The sequence below is a fragment of the Pseudorasbora parva genome, chromosome 24, assembly GCF_024679245.1.
Source record: "Pseudorasbora parva isolate DD20220531a chromosome 24, ASM2467924v1, whole genome shotgun sequence".
NCBI classification, from domain to species: Eukaryota; Metazoa; Chordata; class Actinopteri; order Cypriniformes; family Gobionidae; genus Pseudorasbora; species Pseudorasbora parva.
The window spans coordinates 22,600,469-22,623,959 of NC_090195.1; the positions used below are offsets into that span (position 1 = coordinate 22,600,469).

Consider the following 23,491-nt stretch of genomic DNA (forward strand, 5'->3'; position numbering starts at 1 on the left):
GCCCCATTCCCAAACACACATGCATATAATATGCTGTATATAAGTTGTTCACTTGATAAAATGTAACAAAGTTAAGATACGCTTAGTTTAATCATTTAAACAGGCCTTGGAAGTTTGGGCAAAATCTTCTGGCAGTGATGTGTTTTCATGTATTTTATTGTTTATTTCACAGCGCTGGATGTGGTGATTGTGAAACACACGGAACACTGCACCAAATGATGCACCACATTATTTTATGGTAAAATCGGATATCTTTTATGTTTATAAGAACTATGCACCGTGGCTTTAATGCAGCGTGAGCATCGCGGCAAAAATAGACAACAGACTCGCTGACAGAAGGGCATGCTTGTAGAACAGCAGAAATATGTAGGTTTCCCTTCTTTAAATACTCTTACATTTAGTTTGATATAAACACTTTACAAGGGTCAATGTTTGTTTCCATACATTTTCAAGTTCTTGAATACTGTTGAAATTCGAACCATGAAGCCTGTTACTAACAAATGTTACATGTTTTTGTATAGATTCAAACATTATAATTGCTAAACTAACACAAACGTCTCACCTGAGAAAGGTTTCTTGGGAAGTTAAATCGCGCCGAGTTTCACAGCGGCTGCGCAGGTGCAGTGTTCTTTTTTGTTTTTGTTTTTTTAAGCGAGTGATGATTGACAGTATCTGAAGTGTTGACGTGTGTTGACCGTTCTAAAATGGCGGCTCATCAATGTGCCTGGAGCGTTCGAATGAGGTATCTACGTACACATACCTATGGGAGTTATATATAAAAAAAGATTTCCTCAGCTTTATAATGCCAGTGAATGGCAGCCCAAAATTAGTAGCCCAAAAAATGTGCATCCATCCATTAAAAAAATAATCCACATAGCTCCGTGGGTTAATAAAGGCTGTTTATGAAGTAAAATATCTAGCTTGTGGAGGAATATTCCACCTGCCATATTCAACTAATGAAACATAATGAAATGTAACTGGCGTGATGACGACGTTGAATGCCGTAAGCATTTTGAACTGCGAGGCATTAAACTTTCTTTGTCAGTTGAATACGGAAGGCGGTCTGCCGGAAGCTAGATATTTTACTTTATAAAGTTTTAAATATGGACATTTTTTATAAACAAACCCATCGATAGGCTTCAGAAGGCCTTAACTAAGCCCCCGGAGCCGTGTGGATTCCTTTTTTAATGGATGGAGGCTGATGGACTTTTTTGTGCTTCAAATTTTGGGCTGCATTTACTGTCATTATAATGCTTGGATTAGCCAGGACATTTTTAAATACAACTCAGATTGTATTAGTTTGAAAGAATAAACTTATACACACTTAGGATGTCTTGAGGGTGAGTAAATTATAGGATAATTTTAATTTTTGAGTGAAATATCCCTTTAAGATCCCATGATTTAGAAATAGTGAGAGGAAGACGTAAACGAAAGTCACGTGACGTTAGTTTTGAGGGCATCACTACTTAAAAAAACATGACACAAGATGTACAAAAAGTGTATCAGCATCTGTACCTGGAGCTCCACAATCACAGCACACTTCATTTCCGGGCATGCGCAGCACATCATCTATTATGGCTTTAGTGAGATCTTCCATCCCATCATCTCCTCCACCCTGTTCTCCTCTGAAGGCCATGTTAAGCGCCTCCTCCTTACTGTTAGTTAACACTGAGATCCATCTATAGAGGCATAAACATATTAACAAAATACCATAACAAGCATTGTTTTTTGTTTAGTTTTATGACAACCAAATAAACTGAAGAGCACAAAACATTTTCTTTGAATAGCATGTAACTAGAAACATGTATTAGGATGTAAAGTATACATCTTGATTGCATGGTAATTGTACGTGCTACTGTAAACCTAACAGGTGTCCCACCCTCTCCATTTCTGATTGGTCCTTTGTTTTCAAATTATTCAAGTAGTCTTAAAACTCACTGCCACATGATGGTTTTATGTTGGCATTTTTATTTTTATTTATTTTTTGCTATACTGTGAAATAAAAAAAGAGCTTTTCCACACTATGTTCAGTACTGAAAAAGATGTTCTCAGACACATGGTAAAAATTTGTTTTATTACAAAGTTTGGCCCCATTTTATATTAGGTGGCCTTAAGTACTATGTACTTAAATCAAAAAAATAAGTACAATGTACTTACTGTGTTTAAATTGTATTGCAAAACAATTTTGCTGATATTGAGGTGGGATACGGGTAGAGTTAGGGACAGGTGTGGTAGGATGGGTAAGTTTAAGGGTAGGGATAGGTGTAAGGGCAGTGCCAACAGTGTAATTACAAATTCAACTACAGAAATGAATTACAGACGTAATTACATGCAGGTATTTTTAAAATGTAAGTACAATTTAAAAACATGTAAGTACACAATAAGTGCATTGTATCAAATGATTAGTTAAAATGTCAGTACATAGTACTTAAGGGCACCTAATATAAAAAGTCCAAAAGTTTCATTTATTTTCGATCTATCTGAAATAATATTTAACCTTGTTTTTTCTTATTTGAGTTTTTTATGTGTGACATTTAGGGTCATTAAAATTCATGCAAAGTGAGATACACTGTGGTGTGGAATAATTTTTTACATCATTTTTGATGTTCTACTCCAGTCCTGAAGGGCCAGTGCCTTGTTGAGAGTAGCTCTATTACCAAACGCACCTGAATAAGCTAATAACGGTGTTCAGAATTACTTACACATTATAGACATATAAGTTAAATTGAGGTTAGTTTGTATGTGATTCTTTGTTGTTCAAGGTGTGATTTTTGGGGAACGTGGTTTAATTTGGCCAGCGCCATAAAAGTCGTACCCAGAAATCAAGCATAATAAAAGGATTAAAAAAAGATTCCAGCCAAACCAGAGGTAAAATTACTGCTGAACTGATGTATAAAGTGGTTATAGGGCCACATTCTGATCAACCTCTGTGGTTTTAAGAGTCCTTGATAATGGCTGTTAAATGGCTCGGTGAAGCAGTACTCTGACAGACAGAATTGAGCTCACAGCAGTTTGGGTAAGAGGCAAAGCCAGCTGTTAAAAATACACAGACACGAGATGGTAGATGCTTTGCTTTTTGTGAGAATGTTTGGATCTAAAAGAGTCTGAATCTAAAATGTCATTGAATATCATTGTGGTGTCAGTGACCCCAGTGAGTAAGTTCCAACTTAAGACAAGCAAACGCTAATTCAAAGATTTTAAGTTAAATATTTAGGCAAGAGTTCAAATCTTAATAAACGTACTACAATTACTTTTTATTAACTAATTTGCCATAAAGGTAGTCAAAATTAGCCACAAAAAAGGAAAGAGGCATTCAGTTCCAGGCAGATTGCTTTAATTCTTCATAATTGTTAAATTGCAGAGAGAAAATCCCATAATCAGTTATAAAAAACATTTCATAGAGATCACTGCATTCACAGAAAAGTTAGATTACAGGGTTTGCGTACTTGGAGATGCAAAGTGGTGAAAATCCCACACAAAAAACACTTACATCATAAATTCCTGCTCATCTTCGGCCTGGAAGTGATATGTGCGGTTATCTGAAACATATAAGTAAAATATGAGCCTTTTGCATTCACATGAAGTGACTTCCACTAATTAAACACCAGAAGATAGTATGAAAGTCATAATTCACATTAATGGTGCAATTACAGAACTATTTAAAATGAGTTAGAAAACTTCTTCCAAGATTAGGTATTATAAACAAACACATATAATAAGCTACTAAATCACTCATGTGGTTTGCCATAAGAAGCTTTCCTTGTGGGTGTCTGTTGACTCACGGGAAATGAGATCGAAGCACTTCCTGTCCTCACCGCTGGGCTTGACCTGACATGTGAGCAGGTTGAGTTTGACAGGCTGCCTGTTTGACTGAAACAAAAAGTGACAACAGGAAAAATGCATGTTTGACTACTTCATATTCCTGCTATTACTTCCAAACAGCATCAAAAAAATTTTTGAATCGCAAGCTACTTTGGGTCTAGAGCCCAAAGAAATGATACACTCAACATTCACACACCATCTGCACTGTTGTAAACATGTGCTAAACGGATATCTTTACCAGTCTCGTTTTTTTTTGTAGTGTTGCGTACCAACTTTCAGTAGCATATGGGTCAGGGAGCATTAGTGCATTACTAAGAGTGTAGATAAAAAAAGAAACAATTTTAATTAAAGCTGCAAGGAGCGATGAAAGTGGGGGAAATGCATTTAAGCGGTTAAATATTTAAAAAATGACAAGTAATTTCGATGTACCACACTTCCTGTTGTCAGCAGGTGGCGCTTTGTCTATTTACAGTTATTTCAGCTATTTCAGTTATCTTTGTCTAACTGAATATTGCCATGTAGATGTCTCCAAGCCAGGTCTAATATTTTCAACCATGTGAAGTCTGGGGCAGATCAGACATTTTATGCCTGACTTACAACAGCTTCGTGTGTCATGGTGAAACATCAGACTTTGTCAGGCCACTACGGACACGTCCTTCAGCGAAATCTCAAGATCTCCACAATTTAACATCGCTGTAACTAGTACTATGTCCAAGACATTGAGGTTTAGAATGCAAAAAAGAGCAATAGTACAACACATTTGACATGAAGTGAATAAAAATTATAGCCGAGAAATCTAGACGCATCCTAGCGGCAGCAAATTTAATCTGCCCGCAAGTGTCGTCTAGCAACTCTCAATACCCTTCTGAGCTGTATTCCCCTAACTCTTGCCGGGCCAATCACATCGTGTATAGAGTCGGTGGGCGGGGCCATAATGACGACGGCCGAGTTGCGTTTGCGTGCTTCTAGTAAACACAGAAACTGGCGAACGGCGGTCTTTCGAATCCGCTCTGACCGCAACTCTGGAAGACTTGAAGTTAAGCTTTTCTCTGAGAAAAGAACAAAGAACGGCACTGAAGTCATTCTTAAAAAGGGAAGATGTGTTCTGAGTTTTGCCGACTGGATACGGCGAATGTTTAATCTATCAACAAGCTCTGTTTCACCTTCGTTGCTCTGGTTGGTGTAGCGCTATCCAATCGCGTGCAGAGGGAGTTTGAAAGACAGCCGTTTATCCCGCCTCTCGGATTGAGCCCTGTCTATGGTGAGTTTCCAGACCAAACATCTTGATGTGGGTCTGGCTTGTAAGGCTATAAAAATTATGCTGTGGAGAGGATTATTTCCAAACTAGAATTAGACCCAGAATTTCTATAGGCTATATTTTCAAAAAGAGTCGGCTCTTCAGATATGCGAGCAGCTTTCGACATTCAGAGGAAATTCCGTTCAAATTCAGAGGAACAGTTCATGTTCAGAAGAAACATTCATGTTGAAGAACTGTTAAAGATTGAGAAGATTGGATCAGTTGTGGCAAGCGCGTTTGAATACGTATGTGTGGGAGGGTTTGACATATGTCACAATGTCCAAGACATTGAGGTTTAGAATGCAGAAAGAGCCTTAGTACAACACATTTGACATGAAGTGAATAAAACCGATGCTGTGGAGAGGCAAGATAATACATTTGATAAGGTGGTCAACACTCAGTTGCTCATTTTCCCAGTGGGCTCTTAAAGAGGGACAGCGGGATGTCTGGGTTGTTATGGAAACATTCCGCAAAAGTTCAGAAAGCTGATGAAGTCTTTTCACTGTAAATGTTAGACCTCTGTTTATTAGGCTGATTATAGGATGACATGGTTTATAGTGAATAGAGTAAATCACATGTGTCTGAGTTACTCACAGTGGCATGAGAGATGGTGAGAATTCCTCCTTTAACTGAGCACTTCCTCCTCTGCCATACCTTCCTCAACCTACAACACAATTATACTGCATTACACTATTTATAAAAGCAAGCAAGATCTCATAATGATCAAAAAGCTCATACAAATTGGTGTGTGTGTGTGTGTGTACCCATCACTCTTCTTCATTAGATAGCCTTTCTTCTCACATCCAAACTCTTTGTTTCCCTGCAGCTGGTGCATACTGTAGCCACCCTGCTTGCTCTGAGAGTCCTGCTCGAGTACAAACACACACATGGAGCATTAAATAGCTATATGCAGACACCAATCCAAACAGATTCTGTATACACAACCGATTTTCAATATTTCTCACCAGATCCGCAACCTTTTAAAAACATCAGCTTTATCTGAGAACAACTTATTTAATTTACACAGCACACACACAAACACAATGATCTCCATCACAACCACATGTCATGCTGTACATGCTGAACACTTACTCTTCTAGACTTCAATCCACACATGAAGCGGGTGAGAAAGACATAGGAGAGGGTGTGAAAAGCATGTGTCGGTACTGCTGAATCATTTAAATGCACTATGGTAATGCTAACTTACAAACTGGTCTCCTACCATGTTGCAGTAATTAAATGCAAATTTGCTGTCATGACTGTGTTAACAACATCTATTCATTAGCTAACTACCTATTCATTGTCACTTATTTTCCTTATTAAACATGATAGAGTCAGCAACTCTTCTCTGAGCAACCAGTGGGGCACAACACTGGTTACCAGCAAGCCCTATTTCATACTGGCTACCAGCATGGTACAGCACTGGGCACTCCCTCTCACACTCTCCCCTGTACAGGTCGAGCATTAGGGAGGGTATTTACATTAGATCCACAGATGTACTGCAAAATTCTATTCATTTGGCAAATCATATGTAAATGTAAATCACAATTGAAAATGTTTAATCCTAAACGAGTCACTTGGTTGTCTTTCACAAACTAGTTTGGGCAATTGATTGAGAATTTCCATTGGTCCTAAGATAGAGCCCTGAGGCACACCATACCATACACCTACCTCCTTTTGTTCCAGCTGCAGAGAGGATTTAATGAGATCCCTTAGTGCAGTGAGCTGCTTTTTCTCTTCATCTTGTGTTTGTTTTATCTAAATCACACAAAAGCAAAAAAACAACTTGTTGCACATACCCACAGACCATTAAGGATGTAGGAAAAACTATGATGTTGTAATAGACATAATAGAGTTAAATATTCTCGTGCTAAGAATCAATATTTATTTAAATTTTGCATAGTCCGATTTTGAGACTTGACTACCTGAATGATTGAGCTCCATTCAGGAAAATTCCGTAAAACATAGTATTAGTCAGTGCAATTATTTATTAACTATGTATAGCACAGGTGTAATGCAACTCTAAAAGAAACCAGCATTTTATATATCAGCAATATCAGTTTTAAATGACTATACATTAAAATTAGCACAATGATTAAAAATGTAACCCAGATTGTATTATCAGGTCCCATTCCATAACAAACCAAGCTAAAACATTTTTGTTTGTTTTTTCCCAAATCTTTTTATTTTATTTTTTATGATAAAGTAAGGTACATACGTTGTAAAGATCAGCTGCTAATTTCTCGATGTACTGCTTTAACTTATCTGCTGTCTTCAAGCCATCTTGGAAAAAGCTGAATAATAATAATAAAATAAAAAATAAAAACAGAATTAACATTTTCTTTTCTTATTGCAATACGATATCATTAAAGGGCATACATATTCTGTCAACAGAATCAAGGTAAATTATAGACAATTTCACAGCCTATAGACGGAGTAAATTGGTAAAAGTAACTTTTAAAACATTCAGCTTTGAAATACTAAGCAAAAACAATCATTTCTGTGGGTAACTGTGGTGGAAATGTCCAGTTTTAAAAAACGACAGATGAATGCCAACACTTACAAACTGCCAAGAGTGTCAGAGTTAAATTGTATGAGTCAGTGCGGACACTGCGGCCACACGTTCTGCTATCAAGACCCGTCTCATGCTTATGTATGAGATTTGAGCATGATTCTGCATTTTAGTGAACTTGTGGTTTTTATCAAAACAACGAAACATTTAAAAAGCTTTGCAAAGTATATATAATGCATTTGCTATAACTTCATTAAAATGTTAAAAAAGGTAACACTATATTTCGACAATCCACTTTAGACATTCTCCAAACAAAGTCATTAGAGTATTAGTAAACGGTCTGCTTAATATCTGCTAACACTTTATTTTGATGCCCCCCAACAGACTTTCTATAGACAGTAAGTAATTCTGCAACTGCATTGTCAACTTCTAACACTCTAATGAGAGTTAGTTGAAATGTAGTTGCAAAGTGTATAGTAGTATAACCTATAGGAAGTAGAATGTCAAAATAAAGTGTAACCAATTATTTATTTAGTTTTTAGTTTTCAACACATTGGGTTACTTTTAAAGTAAAGAAATCTGAATACTCTGCCCTAAAACCCAAATAGGTTATAAAATATCCATAAAAAAGTATGTTCCCTAAATTTACTGAAAAATGGGTGCTCCATGCTATGGGCATTCAATTCTTAGAAACCACATAGAATGCAATGAAACTTTTAATACAACAAAAAGAAACGACAGCATTACAACAATTTAATTAATCATAAAAATGTGCGCAAGTCTTAATAAAGACCCATCAAAGTCTTGATGTGCAAGCTAAAGCTTGGTGAGCCGATGCATCTATAGGTCAAAGACAACACTAGCTCAGAATAACATTAACCTTTAGAGACTGAGAGGGAAAAACGTGCTACACTTTCAGTTCTTCACTTTTTTCAGCCCTTCAGGCCAGTGACACTAAGCAAGATTGCATGGATCAATAACACTTTGAGTATTGACCGTTAATACTTTCTTCACATACACATTTATTGTGATGTTCTACTAAATGTCTAACTAAATGTATGAGGCATGACCTTACGGGATATTTTGGACTTAGGCATACTTATTAAGTATACTGAGATTGCAAAAGTCTGTCAAGGTAAAAACACATCTGAAAGCAAAAATGTCACTTACTTGCACTGTGCGTGGTAATACTTGATCAAGTTCTGAAGGAGGTCAACCCCTTTTTTGGTCTTTATTTCATTCACTTTGATCAGGTACTGGAGAAACAGAAAGACTTTGGTAACAACAGTTCACTTTCCCAAAAGATATTCAATAATTTTGAATGCTTAAGTGATTTTTTTTAAATACATGACATCTCTAGAAACATCAATCATCATGTAAATATTTGATTGAACAATTAACTGTTCTAATTTCAGTAGAAACTAAAGAGGACAAAAATCTTATCTTCTAAATCGGAAAAGAACATACACTGACAAACCCATCCCACAAAACAAATGAATTAAACATCATCGTAATCCCGGTTTAGCCCAGAGGGGTAAATTCCAGAACATTTTGCAAAATCGTGCCAGCTAACAGTTTTTGGCTACACTCAGAAACTTAATCCGTCCTGTTAGGCCCCTTGCATGTCTGAATATATCTTGGGGGTGAAATGGCACAAATTCTGTTTATCTTAGTGTGTGTGAATGTTTTCGTGCGTAACCTTTGAGTCACAATTTTGTCATACACAATGTATGAATATTATCCTAATTAAGTTAGAGTGTGTGCTTCATATCATATAATGTGCATACTATGTATGTGTATGCTAAAGTTGCCATGAGTTTTCCATTTCCTGTGATGCTTCCTGTATCTAAATGAATCATCTCACTGCATTCACTGCTCTCATATTTGTGTAACAACCAAGAAAGCAACACAGGAAACGACCAAAAACAGAAGACTAAATTAGAAAAAGTCAAGACAATCATAAATAATGTCATTGATTTTCAGTAATAGCCACTGGCTCTTCTACATTAGTGCTTAATTGTATGGTGAAAATGGGTAACTTCATTAAAATATTAGATTTTATTATGTGACTTGGTCCAGTAGCATTTGAAAAGCGACCTGACAAACCATTGATGCAGAATTAACTGAATTCAAGATGCAATTCCAAATGACAAACACAATTCATTAACATGTTAAATAACCCACAGCTATCATCCCTAATGAACAAAAGATGATTATGAATTCATAAAACACAAAAATCGCAATCTGAGTCATCTGCTCTAATGCTGAGGGAATCATTCAAACTGTAAGATAAACAGGCCATTTTCACTGAAATGGCAGCATTACATACTCCTGATTTATATTAGCAAAATCCTAATATCATTAACAAAACCTGTAAACTCATGCTGATGAATGATTACTAGTGCAAAAAAATAAATAAAAATGCTGCATGGACAGAGAGATCTGTACAATATCATTACAACGTGTTTTGGGATGTGGAAGCACTAGTAGAAATTATCACTGACCATGGCATGTACTGTATGTAATTTGTATATAAAAAAGATATTCAAATGCACCACAACTATTGACTAATGGATAGGCTACATGTAATCAGCATAATCTAAAAAAATAAATGAATGAATGAATGAATGAATGAATGAATGAATGAATGAATGAATGAATGAATGAATGAATGAATGAATGAATGAATGAATGAATGAATATTCTCTTCAGGAAATATTAAAGATGCTCACTTGCCATTTAATATGCTGTATTTTAGTAACATTGGTCCAGACCAAAGTTATACAGTTTATGTAAGGGTTAATAAAAATAAAAAAAATTGGAGCAGCAATTATATTACTGCCATTATAAAGCTTGAAAGAGCCAGGATATTTTTAATATAACTCTGATGTTATTTGTCTGAAAGAAGAATGTCATACACCTAGGATGACTTGAGGGTGAGTAAATCATGGGCTAATTTTCTTTTTTTGGGGGGTGAACTAACCCTTTAAGTGTCTAAAATTGTGTTTCTTGAATGGCTTAAATATTCATTTATACAGTGGGGCAAAAAAGTATTTAGTCAGCCACCAATTGAGCAAGTTCTCCCACTTAAAAAGATGAGAGAGGCCTGTAATTTTCATCATAGATGTTTAGATGACAAAATTAGAAAAAAATCCAGATTATCACTGTCTGATTTTTAAAGAATTTATTTGCAAATTATGGTGGTAAATATTGACCACCTACAAAAAAAGCAAGATTTCTGTCTCTCACAGACCTCCTCTGTCCTCCACTCGTTACCTGGTACCTGAACGTGTTATCAGTATAAAAGACACCTGTCCACAACCTCAAACAGTCAGACTCCAAACTCCACTATGGCCAAGACCAAAGAGCTGTCAAAGGACACCAGAAACAAAATTATAGACCAGGCTCGGAGGACTGAATCTACAATAGTTAAGCAGCTTGGTGTGAAGAAATCAACTGTGGGAGCAATTATTAGAAAATGAAAGACATCCAAGACCACTGATAATCTCCCTCAATCGCACCATACCTACTGTGAAGCATGGGAGTGGAAACACCCTTCGTTGGGCCTGTTTTTCTGCAAAGGGACCAGGACAGCTGATCCGTGTAAAGGAAAGAATGAATGGGCATTGAATATGAAACGAGGCTGGGTCTTTTAGCAACAATGATCCCAAACACACCCAGCGGGCAATGAAGGAGTGGCTTCGTAAGAAGCACTTCAAGGTCCTGGAGTGGTCTAGCCAGTCTCCAGATCTCAACCCCATAGAAAATCTTTGGAGGGAGTTGAAAATCCATACTGCGCAGCCACAGCCCTAAAACATCACTACTCTAGAGGAGATCTACATGGAGGAATGGGCCAAGCTACCAGCAACTGTGTGTTAAAAACCTTGCGGCTACTTACAGAAAACGTTTGACTTTTGTCATTGCCAACAAAGGGTATATACAAAGTATTGAGATTAACTCTTGTTTTATTGTTTTAACATACTTATTTGCAAATAAATAAGATAAAAATAAGAATGTGATTTTCTGGATGTTTTTTTTTCTCATTATGTCTCTCATAGTTGAAGTGTACCCATGATGAAAATTACAGGCCCCTCTCATCTTTTTAAATGGGAGAACTTGCACAATTGGTAGCTGGCTAAATACTTTTTTGCCCCACTGTATGTTCCTACAAAATAAAGTGTATATTCAAAATAACAGATATGGCATGTTTCTGGTAAAATGAACAGGTTCCTTAAGCAGGTTAAGTGCACTACAGACCTCACACATCTGTAGTTGGAAGAGCCTCCGTTCTTTCTCCATCTCCTCAGCGATCTCAGCACCTGTGATCTCTGTTCGGATCATCCCGTGCTGCTTGGCGTGCTCACGTTTTTCCTTCTCGATTTTTGTACTGAAAGATTGCAAGAAATTTGATCACAAAAAGTAATGAAAATATTTGTACATTTATCTGAGTTGGCTGGCAATGAGAGTACTGTGTTTATTTCACATTAATCTCACATCTGCGGGGGAGAAAATGATCTCGCTCATGCTTTTGATGATGCAGTTAAATTACTGATAATTGCAACAGCCCACAGAAAAAGTAATCGGTCTGAAAAGACAAATGTGTACTGTATACAGACGCACTTAGTTCAGTGGTTTTCAATAATGGCACTGGGGAGCCACTGCTGTGAGCTGCACTTCCCAAAAGCACCATAAGCCTAAGTCGATCGAAGAACCTTTGCCAGCAATTGTCTCTACGATCAACTTTGCTCACAATGCTTTTGGGAAAAACAGCCCGGCACATTTGGTATTAGCGCATCTCAATCAATCTCCTTAGTTCCGTAGCAAGGGCTCGGATCAGGGAGTCAGCCATTCATCGATCGCAAAATAATCAATGCTTACTATGTTCCCTTAACTTAAGTTCTGAAGCGCAAAACATAAATCACAACTTGCTACACATAATGACACGTGATAGCCTAGATGTTCTTTAAAATACAATCCATTATTTAATTAGATTCCAGCATAAACATACATCACTAGAAATGAACAACTAGCTAATATTTTTCATTTATTTTGGCAGGAAATGTTGCACATATATGTAACAAGCCAAATATGTATCATAATTTAAATTAAAAAAAAAAAAATAATGTCAGAAAGATATTAAATCTGCGGTTGTTCATAAATACCAGTAGTGATGTTGTACAATGAGGATGTTGTCATGTCACCAGAAATGAAGTCTAGAGAAGCTAGGGAGCTGATTGAGATGCACCCTATTGAATTCGGAACCGCATACTAGCATATTACTCATACTACCATATCTTTCTATAGCAGAAAGAGTAAAGTAGGATATGGTTCCGAATTCAGCACGCCTCCCTTATTTAACACACTTGATTCATTTCGAAGGCGGCGCCCTCCAGAGGTTGCATTTGTTGGCCACATGAACAATTTAGATAACCCACGATTCTTAGAGTCGCCATATCTAAACACGTCAAACTTTCAAAAGGAAGTCATAATAATTTTTAAGCTCTATTAACTCAGTAGGTGTAGTAAACAGGATAACTAAATGTTTATATTATATATAACAACATTTAATGTTAATCAATATTCTATTGTTCATTGTTAGTTCATGTTAACTATTGTGTTTACTAATGGTAATGGAAACAAATTTATTGTAAATAAATTTGTATTATTATTGTAAATATATATATATTTTTTTGTTATTGTCAAAAATGTCTTAGGGTTGTTATTAAAATTGGTATAGTCATCACAAACATTAATACTTCACTGTTGTCATGGGAAAAAAACATGGTATTTGCAACACCAATAATACTATAGTAATATATATTATATATAGCAAAACAGATTCATAATTGACTCATTAGCCTGCAATTTACCTCAAAGCTCCAACAGTAAAAACTGATACATTTCTTAAATACCTTCTCCTGTGACTTTGTAAAATGTATCTGCTGTTGAATATATGGCAGAACTCCTCAAACAGTAAATCAAGTAAAACAATTAGTCACAAAACTTCTGTTCACAACTAAAATTCACCTCGGAAATAAATTAATTCAAAGCTTGAGAGAGCTTTAAGTGTGTAATGATGCCTTAAATGTGCTGGCATTTTATATATATATATATATATATATATATTAACGTATTATATTAACGTGAATAGTGAATGTGAACACTAATAGTGTTCACATTCACAATAGTATGAACACTATTTCACTAATAGTGAATGTGAACACTAACATGTGAGTGATAGTCCCTATTCACATGTTAGTCCTACAAAGACCATCTCGTTTAATTTAACATTTTACTGTACTATAGGTTGAGGACACTCTATATAGGGCATCGAAATGAGACACAGCTAGGGTTTCAGATAAATTAGACATTTTGTATAAGTGGTCGGTCCCCAGGACCAGAATTTAAAACTCTTGACTTAGCCAACACTCATTGAGCAAACGTACAACTTTGCTTCGTAGTCCTTCCAAGCCTTGTCAAATGGTTTTTTCAGGTCCTGAAATAAAAAAATGGAAGAAAAAAAACAAAATCACAATGAGCCAATTGCAGCAGTTAAAGCCACACAAAAAGCACATTAGAAACAATCTCATTACATAATTGTTTTGATGAATGTCTAAAGCATTCATTCTAGATAAGACTATAACAGTTACGTGTGGTAACTGACAGATCCATTAGTGGGCTATGATTGGCTACTGGTGCGGTAGTCAGTTGGTTGATCTTCTGACAAAACACCATTCTCAGTTTCAGTTCACTTCATTAGAACTGTAGTGGGCTAGTCTAGTTTGTGATATCATGAAGCAATTTACTGGAACAGAGCTCAGCTACTTCTACAAGTCTACACAATGTTAATTGAAGATAATGGCTTATGATTCTGGGCTGGTAACAAGTTAGTTTGTATTTAGCCTCTCTAAGCAGGTCTGACATTCTGTGAGACATGTTCTGAAAAAATATTTCTCACCCCCTTCACGCCTTTCAGGTCGCCTTTCAACAGTGAGTCCAGAGTGAAGATCACATTATGACTCAGATTCTGGAGCTGCAGGAAGAGACAGGGAAACAGAGCAGAGACTGTGTTAATAAGATACATGACACTTGGCACAGCATAAGCACAGCACAGAAGAAATAAGAGAAAACATATCAAATACAGCCATCCACACAAAGAGCCCGTTGAGAGAGACACAACCGTATCAGGATGAGCAGAACAGCATTGCCATCCGATACTCCAGGACAGATCTTTTAAATTAATCAACATTAATGTTTCAGACCTAAGAGGCCAGATAGTTTGGATTCAAGTAACAAGACAAGACCCAGTGACGTACTACACTGTCTTATAAGAGCTTAAGATAGTGATAATAATGAAATATTAAGGACCAAGAGAGAAAGAAAGACGGATAGGCGGATAACTGATATATTGTGCATCCCTAAGAAATTTGCTTGATATTGATTTAAGTCAATTATTTATATTATGGCTGAAAACCTTAATGACATTCACTATTATAAATCTACATAATTTTGAATACATGAGGTTATTGATATACAATTTATTAAAAAGTCTTCTTCGTTTCATTATGGGAAGGGCTGGGCTCCTGTTAACTGGCGCCTCATGCTCACAAGCATTGTCAAATTACATTGTCCGACCCTTGAATGACATTTCTCGTCAAAAAGCATGCTGCTCCCCCTAATATTACCTGACATTATAGCATAATTCATAATTTACTTTCAATGAAGACGTTTGCAATAATAAAGCAAAACGTGCAAGTAGGAGCAATTTGAAGGCAATTTGAATAATATTATGTGACACTGACATGTCAACAGGAATTTTTCAGTGCATGGCTGTACACAACCAGAAAAAAAGAATAAATAAACAAATAAAGCTACATGCATAGTATGCAAGGAAAAAGTAGCCTGGATGCCAGCCGAACTTAGCCCCGCCCACAACATTTTTAGGTCGGGCAATTCGGTCTGGCATCGCTCCATAGAGGAGTAATTATCCCCGAAAAGAAACTGTTCGGACCAATGAAATCATCAGGGCGGGCTTTAGATGAGGACAGACAGATGATAAACAGTAACGTAATCATGCACGTCATCAAAGGGGCTTGGATTATATTTACTCGAATCCTAAACGGAGAGCTTGTTTGTATATGCATTCACCATCACAATTTCTCTCAAAGATGATGATCATGTTGGGTAAGTACTCTGTGTATCAATAAATTCTTTAATTTTTTTACAACACCGGCTAAGATCGTTTATTCCAGCGCGTGTGCAGACAGGGTTGCCAAGTTTCACAACAAAATCCGCCAACTACTAGCCCTTATACCATGGTCTGTTTTAATACTCGATTCTGATTGGCTGGAAGGTGTGCAGCCGTTTAATGCACAGGTAGTTCCAGTCAGTTTGATTACAGTTCGAAATTAATCCGCCACTATAAACACTGGTAACCATAGTAACACAGTTACGCTTGCAAACAGAGTGACAGTGGCAGCTGGCAGTATCAACCACAGATATGTATACATATGGCAACATTAAGTGACATATTTGAGCACCTATATATTATTTAATGCATTAAATGTAATGTGTCTTTATGACGCGGGGTTTATTTCACACTAGGCTACATAATGATGATTCGTTTAAATAAAGATTGCCTTGTCAATGCAGTGTTGCCTGTCATTCATAAATAATTTTAATAAATCCATTAAAAAATCATTAAGTTATGTTCGATATGCTTAAGCAACGAGGGGATCTTCAGACTGTCATAAAGAAGAGCTCGCGAATGCATCTCTCTCTCTCTCTCTCTCTCTCTCTCTCTCTCTCTCTCTCTCTCTCTCTCTCTCTCTCTCTCTCTCTCTCTCTCTCTCTCTCTCTCTCTCTCTCTCTCTCTCTCTGTTCTCTGTCTCTTTCTTTTAATAATGAATTTAAATAAATGTGCTAATTTGTTCATATAAAAACTAGGGCCGGGACTTTAACACGTTAATTAAGATTAATTAATTACGTGACTTTAAAGCGTTAATTAATTACGCAAAAAAAAAAAAAATGTAACCACACTTATTTTTGCACCGCGGAACGTTTTTCAATTAACGAGTTTCGACGGACCGATTATACTGGAACACCAACTAGCGCTCCGGAGTCACGACAACAACAAACCATCAGTGAACATGAACGAAGAAGCTGATGAGACTGCTTTGCTTGGCCCCGTGGATGGGAAATTTTGTTTTAAAAAACGAAAGAATGGAAGCGTCGTCAAGAGCAGGGTTGTGCGCAATATTTGAGAGGATGGAAGCGTCGACACGGAATACAACAAGGAGTTAGCGTATCACCGCAGCACATCGAGCCTCAAATATCACAAATATGCTTTTGCTAAACTTAATGGCAAACATTGCGCTGGTCTGCTGGACTGAAATAAATAAACAATATTTTGTTGATTAAGCTTATGTATTCAGTCATTATTCAATGGTATACTAAAAATACATAGTATATGTAGAACTAAAAGAGATAATAGAACTAAAATTACTTCTCATTGTTCTCAGGTCAAATATTTATATGCAATGAAAATGCGATTAATTTCGATTAATTAATTACAAAGCCTCTAATTAATTAGATACATTTTTTGAATCGAGTCCCGGCCCTAATAAAAACATTTCAATGGCTCTACTTTATTTAAAGCAATGGTGTGCTAGAACTAACAACCTGTAAGACTGTAAGAAAACAACCGTCATTTTAACCCGTATCTTAAAAAGCATCAGTTACAGCTTTAACTTCTTTTTAACTTGGCAAATAACCATGGTATAAGCGGGATAATCCATGGCTAGCCATGCATTAAAGGATTTTAATGCACGACCTAGAGGCAACCACCCTCCGCTTCACGTCGGGCAGTTCTTCGCCTCTATGCCGTGCATTAAAATCCTTTTAATGCATGGCTAGCCGTGGATTATCCCTTACTTAAACAATAGCTTCTCGGGGGGTTCTCCGGGGGAAAAATGGGGTTTGGGGGGTAAAATGTGTGTTATTTTGGCAAGATTGCCTGCTAAAATTCGCACTCATGGGTCTATATATCACATAATAGTCGCTCAACCCTTGGACACATAAAACAACCGCGGAAAAAAACGCGGACTTGGCAACACAGTAGTTGAGCTCTGTCTGTTGACGTTTGACAATGCATCGTTTCGTTGCTCTGATTGGTTATAGGTCTATCCAATTGATGTCTTTCCTGGTTCGGTTGAAACACGCCTCATAATCACAGCCCAATGGAGCGGTTTCAGACTCATATTCTGACTAGAATTGAGTATGACCACATCAGGCTAAGGAAAAAGAGATGGATGTATAAACTTAATCTAAACCTGTGTGGTTGATACCAAACAGCTCATCAGTAACTGGCTTTTAGGCTTTTGATAAATGTTTGTTAAACGTGGTACTGCAGTAAATTAACGTTTGACATCAGACACTGCGCATTTCATGTTTCAAGCCCAAACAAATGCCCATTACATTGCACACGGCATATTCATAAAAATATACATTTCATAGAACACTGTTTTATGATCATTAAAAACAAAAAAAATGTACGTGAAAGTTAAATTAAAAGTGATATGACATTTGTGTTCTGCATTTCAGCCATCCAGTGCGCAGCAGTGAGTATTGAGCAGACATTTTTGCTGTGGCGCCCGGGGAGCGATTGGGGGTTAGTTGCTTTGCTCAGGGGCACCTCAATTGTGGGTAATGAGAGTGGAAGAGAGCACTGTTCATTCACTCCCCCACCAACATTTACTGCGGTACTGAGACTCGAAGTCCGACTCTCCAACCATTACGCCACAACTGCCCACACTAAATCCATTAAACTCGTGAATAAATGTCTTCATCGAAAGACTGGGTGATTTATGAAGTAGGCCATTATGTCATGTAATATTAGGGAAAGCAACATGCTTTTTGACGAGAAAATGCAATTTAAGTGTCGTACAAGCTTGTAAACACCAGTTAAAACTGCAGTAGGGAGTTTTTAGAAAACGTTGACTTAGCCTGAAAATTTGAACACAAGCACAACTCACAGGTCACTCCCTCCTGCTCACAGCTCCTCCTTCATCACAATGGAGCCTGCCGTGAACACACAGTAAGCAAAGCAGTGCGACTGATGACGGCGGATAAACAGTTATGGCACATTCACTGGTATGGACGAAACATCAACAATATCATTTACATTGACTATGGCCTGCCCATACTTTGACTACAAACTCGGTCCTCAAAACATTACGTATTTTGCAATACATGTAATGTAACTATAAGGCGTTGCACTATTTCTATAAGTAATACATAGATAGTATGATAATATAATGGTAACTAGCGTCACAGTATGCAAGTAATTATTCTATCGATATGTAATGCTAAATAAGGTTTGCTAGCACATTATTTCAGCAACATGACAAGCCAGTGAATTAGTAGGTTTCAATAGTATTTTTGCACAGTGCGTGACATTTTATCTGTGTTATGCGGCTAGAGATTTGACACTGAGTCAATGGGCGCGGACGAGGAATTCACACCACTTTTTTATCATCATCATCATCTGTCTTTGCTGTTTACCCGTCTTTATTTTATGAGCAGGTGCCACTTGAGGAATTGGCAGTTTGGATTGTTTGTCCGCCATAAGCAAAGCTTTGGAACACACCGGTAATCTTGAATTTGACCTGAGAGTGCACGAAAGAGTTGTGATCAATGCCATGAGCTTGATTGACACTGCTAAGACACTCTTCTTGGCTCTGATTGGTTGTTTCTTACCGGCAGCTGTGCATTTTTGCAAATAGCAATAGGACCACTGGGAGGAACCAGAGGAGCTTGCTTTGTTCACAGATTATCTGTCTCATATTCCACTGTCAGGACATAATGACAAGTTTAACAAATATGTAAAAAATACATTTTTACAAAAGTTACCTACTGCAGCTTTAACATGAGCTCAGCACTTCCCATAACGCAACAAAGAAGACTTTTGAATGATTTGTACATCATGATAAGAAGCTTTCATGTTAATTTGGCTGCTCTTTTTGATGCAGTTAGAGTCCCATAACAAGTATGACTTTATTGGATTTTTGTTAAACAAACTTTTGCCATTTCAAGTTTACAAGGCCAAACATTCACAACTTAACACGGTAACCCTGGTTCCGGACCGTGGCCTGGTTCCAACTGGACTGTGAGACAAATGACAACGGTAGCACTATTCTACCTCAAAATTTATATATATATATATATATATATATATATATATATATATATATATATATATATATATATATATACTTACGCAAATACACCTCAGAAAACAGAATACAAATGAGAATCCAGCATTTTAAAAAAAGTATAATATATATATACTTATGCAAATACACCTCTGAACGAATCCAGAATACAATTGAGAATCTAGCATTATTTTTTTTTTTTATCTATCATACAATTATATAGGACAATATGATCCTGAACAATCAAATGAAAAAGTTGACAATTTTTTTTTCATCTACAGTTAGTATTCTTAATCATCACGTTTTTTGAATAACCAATAATTATAAATATAATATTGAATAATCCAAGTATACATGACGGTTTAGCACTTTTAAAACCTAGCATAGAAAATAATTGTTCGAAATGGAACATTTCTCTTTTGTTTTGATTATTGGCCAAATCAGATGGCAAACATAAAGCAACTGTTCCAGCAAATTGTGCATACCTGTAAGAATTTATTGACGTTTTCTTAATTGGCATATATTTGGATGGCATTGTATTATTTAATAATTATTTTAGTGTTGTCAAATTATTTAAATCACAATTAATAGCATCCGAAATAAGTGTTTTAAGGTTTTTTTTTATGATGTAACAATTTTTTCTTAAATATATGCATGTGTGTGTATACAGCACACAACCATATATATTATATAAACAAGAACTTTTATTTTGGAATGTGATTAATTGCAATTTACCAATTTGGCACACACAAAGGCTGGTTAACAAACCAAACAAACAAAGAGCAGTCCGCATATAAGTTCTTCATCATTTCATACAAATGTAAAACTTTCATAAATTAGGTTTGTTGTGATCGGGAGATAAACCATAAAGTAGCATTTCTGTTCACTTCCTCTCTGCCTTACTATTCTTCATTCTCTCTAAATGGAGGCTCTTGTTTCAGAGTGATAAATACCTCAGCTTAGTGCCAAAACAGTCTAAAAGCACTACTACCAGACAACAAAGTGCCTCTTTTGAGAGAGAGAACAGATATAAGACCAAAAGAATGAATTCTGCAGTTTAACCCTGTTTTATATAGCTTAGTTATTGAATGCTGAACTATATTAAGCTTGAACATGTATTTCAAGCGGCAGTTGCAGGAAGAAACCAATTAGCCACACAGCACAATGCCAATAGTTCCATGGCTTAGCAAACACAGTGTGAATGCTGATTGGCCGCTATGTGTATATTAGTCCATCAGCGTTCCAGAGAGGCTCTGGTCCTTGTGGAAATGGAGAGGATATACTGATGACACGGGAACCAGAGGAAATGAATCAGGGAAATGTTAATGCTGTTGTCGGCAGGAGAGGATGACAGCAAGAACAAAAATACACACAGAGGCAACTGTATGTTAGTTGACTGGACTAGTGGAAAATCATGTACACTGTAGTAGCGTTGTATAAGATGCCCGTCAGAGATCAGAGATCTGGAAAGTTTCTAAAACAACACATTTTGCAGTATTGTACTTAAATATATTATGAAACAGACAGTCTTTTTTCTTCTTCTTTTTTTTATGGCGTATGCGGCAATATTTTGTGGATATTAAATAGATAGGGTACTTGGGTGTACCAAGTACCAGGGCCTGAATTTTGACTCAGGGTTGCGAGGATTGTACATACATTTACAAAAAGCTCTATGCTTATAATGTTCAAATCTTTCTTTTAGACTGTAATTTAACACAGCTAGTAAAAAATATATATATATTATTATACAGTGAGGAAAATAAGTATTTGAACACCCTGCTATTTTGCAAGTATTTCAATATTACAATAAGTATTTCAGTATTTTAATTTACAAATAAAGTTCAAGTATTTGAACACCTGAGAAAATCAATTTAATATTTGGTACAGTAATCTTTGTTTGCAATTACAGAGGTAAAACGTTTCCTGTAGTTTTTCACCAGGTTTGCACACACTGCAGGAGGGATTTTGGCCCACTCCTCCACACAGATCTTCTCCTTCACAGGTTTCTGGCCTGTCGCTGAGAAACAAGGAGTTTGAGCTCCCTCCAAAGATTCTCTATTGGGTTTAGGTCTGGAGACTGGCTAGGCCACACCAGAACCTTGATATGCTTCTTACAGAGCCACTGCTTGGTTATCCTGGCTGTGTGCTTTGGGTTATTGTCATGATGGAAGACCCAGCCTCGACCCATCTTCAATGCTCTAACTGAGGGAAGGAGGTTGTTCCCCAAAATCTCACAATACATGGTCCCAGTCATCCTATCCTTAATACAGTGCAGTCGCCCTGTCTCATGTGCAGAAAAACACCCTCAGTAGGGATGGTGTTCTTGGGATGGTACTCATCATTATACTTCCTCCAAACACGTTTAGTGGAATTAGGACCAAAAAGTTATATTTTGGTCTCATCTGACCACACGTCTTTCTCTCATGACTCCTTTGGATCATCCAAATGGTCACTGGCAAACTTAAGACAGGCCTGGACATGTGCTGGTTTAAGCAGGGGAACCTTCTGTGCCATGCATGATTTCAAACTATGACACCTTTGTGTATTACCAACAGTAACCTTGGAAAAGGTGGTCCCAGCTCTATTCAGGTCATTGACCAGCACCTCCCGTGTTCTGGGCTGATTTCTCGCCTTTCTTAGGATCATTGAGACCCCACGAGGTGAGATCTTGCATGGAGCCCCAGTCTGAGAGAGATTGACAGTCATATTTAGCTTCTTCCAATTTCTAATGATTGCTCCAACAGTGGACCTTTTTTCACCAAGCTGCTTGGCAATTTCCCCGTAGCCCTTTTCAGCCTTGTGGAGGTGTACAATTTGTCTCTGGTGTCTTTGGACAGCTCTTTGGTCTTAAGCCATGTTAGTAGTTGGATTATTACTGATTGTATGGGGTGGACAGGTGGCTTTATGCAGCTAACAACCTCAAAGAGGTGCATCTAATTTAGGATAATAAATGAATTGGAGGTGGACATTTTAAAGGCAGACTAACAGGTCTTTGAGGGTCAGAATTCTAGCTGATAGACAGGTGTTCAAATACTTATTAGCAGCTGTATCATACAAATAAATAGTTTAAAAAAATCATTTTTTTTTTTAAGATTATGTCTCTCACAGTGGGCATGCACCTACGATGACAATTTCAGACGTTTTGTTCACTTGTTGGCTGGTTAAGTTGGTCTCTTTGGCTAGACCAGCTGAAAACTAGCTTGTTTGATATGGATTTCATTAGGGTTATGCAACATTAAATGTTCACTTCATTTTAATATAAAGTAATAATTTGTATACTATATTGCACAATATATGCAGTTTAAATAAACAGGGATGCATGAATGGAAAAAAAATCAAATTGAAATTTTTCTAATAAATATGACTGTAACTGAATATTGCCATGTAAATGTTTTCAGATCAGGAGTATTATCGAACATCAAGTTTGGGGCAGATCAGACATTGTATGCCTGAGTTACAACAACTTCCTGTTTCGTGGCGTTAATCTCATTAAATCAAATCAAATCAGCACTTAGCCAAAGTGTTGCATGATTGAATGTTTATAGTATGTTTGGTAGTTCATGGCATATATAAATGAGTTTCTGGGAGTGAATTACAGTGTAAAGCATGCCATTCAAATCTCCACGCCCTCCAGGGAAAACTCAAGAT

General features: G+C 36.8%; 1 protein-coding gene across 6 annotated transcripts in view; it reads right to left on the minus strand.

Annotated features, from left to right (window-relative positions):
- The window catches only part of asap1b (ArfGAP with SH3 domain, ankyrin repeat and PH domain 1b), a 126,370-nt gene that overhangs the window by 33,522 nt on the left and 69,357 nt on the right, over nt 1-23,491 (minus strand). For 3 of the 6 annotated variants that reach the window (XM_067435153.1, XM_067435157.1, XM_067435155.1), the window contains exons 6-16: nt 14,590-14,664; nt 14,078-14,127; nt 11,889-12,018; nt 8,802-8,887; nt 7,338-7,413; nt 6,791-6,877; nt 5,884-5,987; nt 5,714-5,783; nt 3,783-3,870; nt 3,491-3,539; nt 1,516-1,679 (exon numbers count right to left, since the gene is read on the minus strand). In XM_067435153.1, the coding sequence (XP_067291254.1) occupies nt 1,516-1,679; nt 3,491-3,539; nt 3,783-3,870; nt 5,714-5,783; nt 5,884-5,987; nt 6,791-6,877; nt 7,338-7,413; nt 8,802-8,887; nt 11,889-12,018; nt 14,078-14,127; nt 14,590-14,664 (979 nt within the window). The remainder of the gene's footprint in view (nt 1-1,515; nt 1,680-3,490; nt 3,540-3,782; nt 3,871-5,713; nt 5,784-5,883; nt 5,988-6,790; nt 6,878-7,337; nt 7,414-8,801; nt 8,888-11,888; nt 12,019-14,077; nt 14,128-14,589; nt 14,665-23,491) is intronic. The other 3 variants (XM_067435154.1, XM_067435158.1, XM_067435156.1) reach the window with 1 other exon arrangement.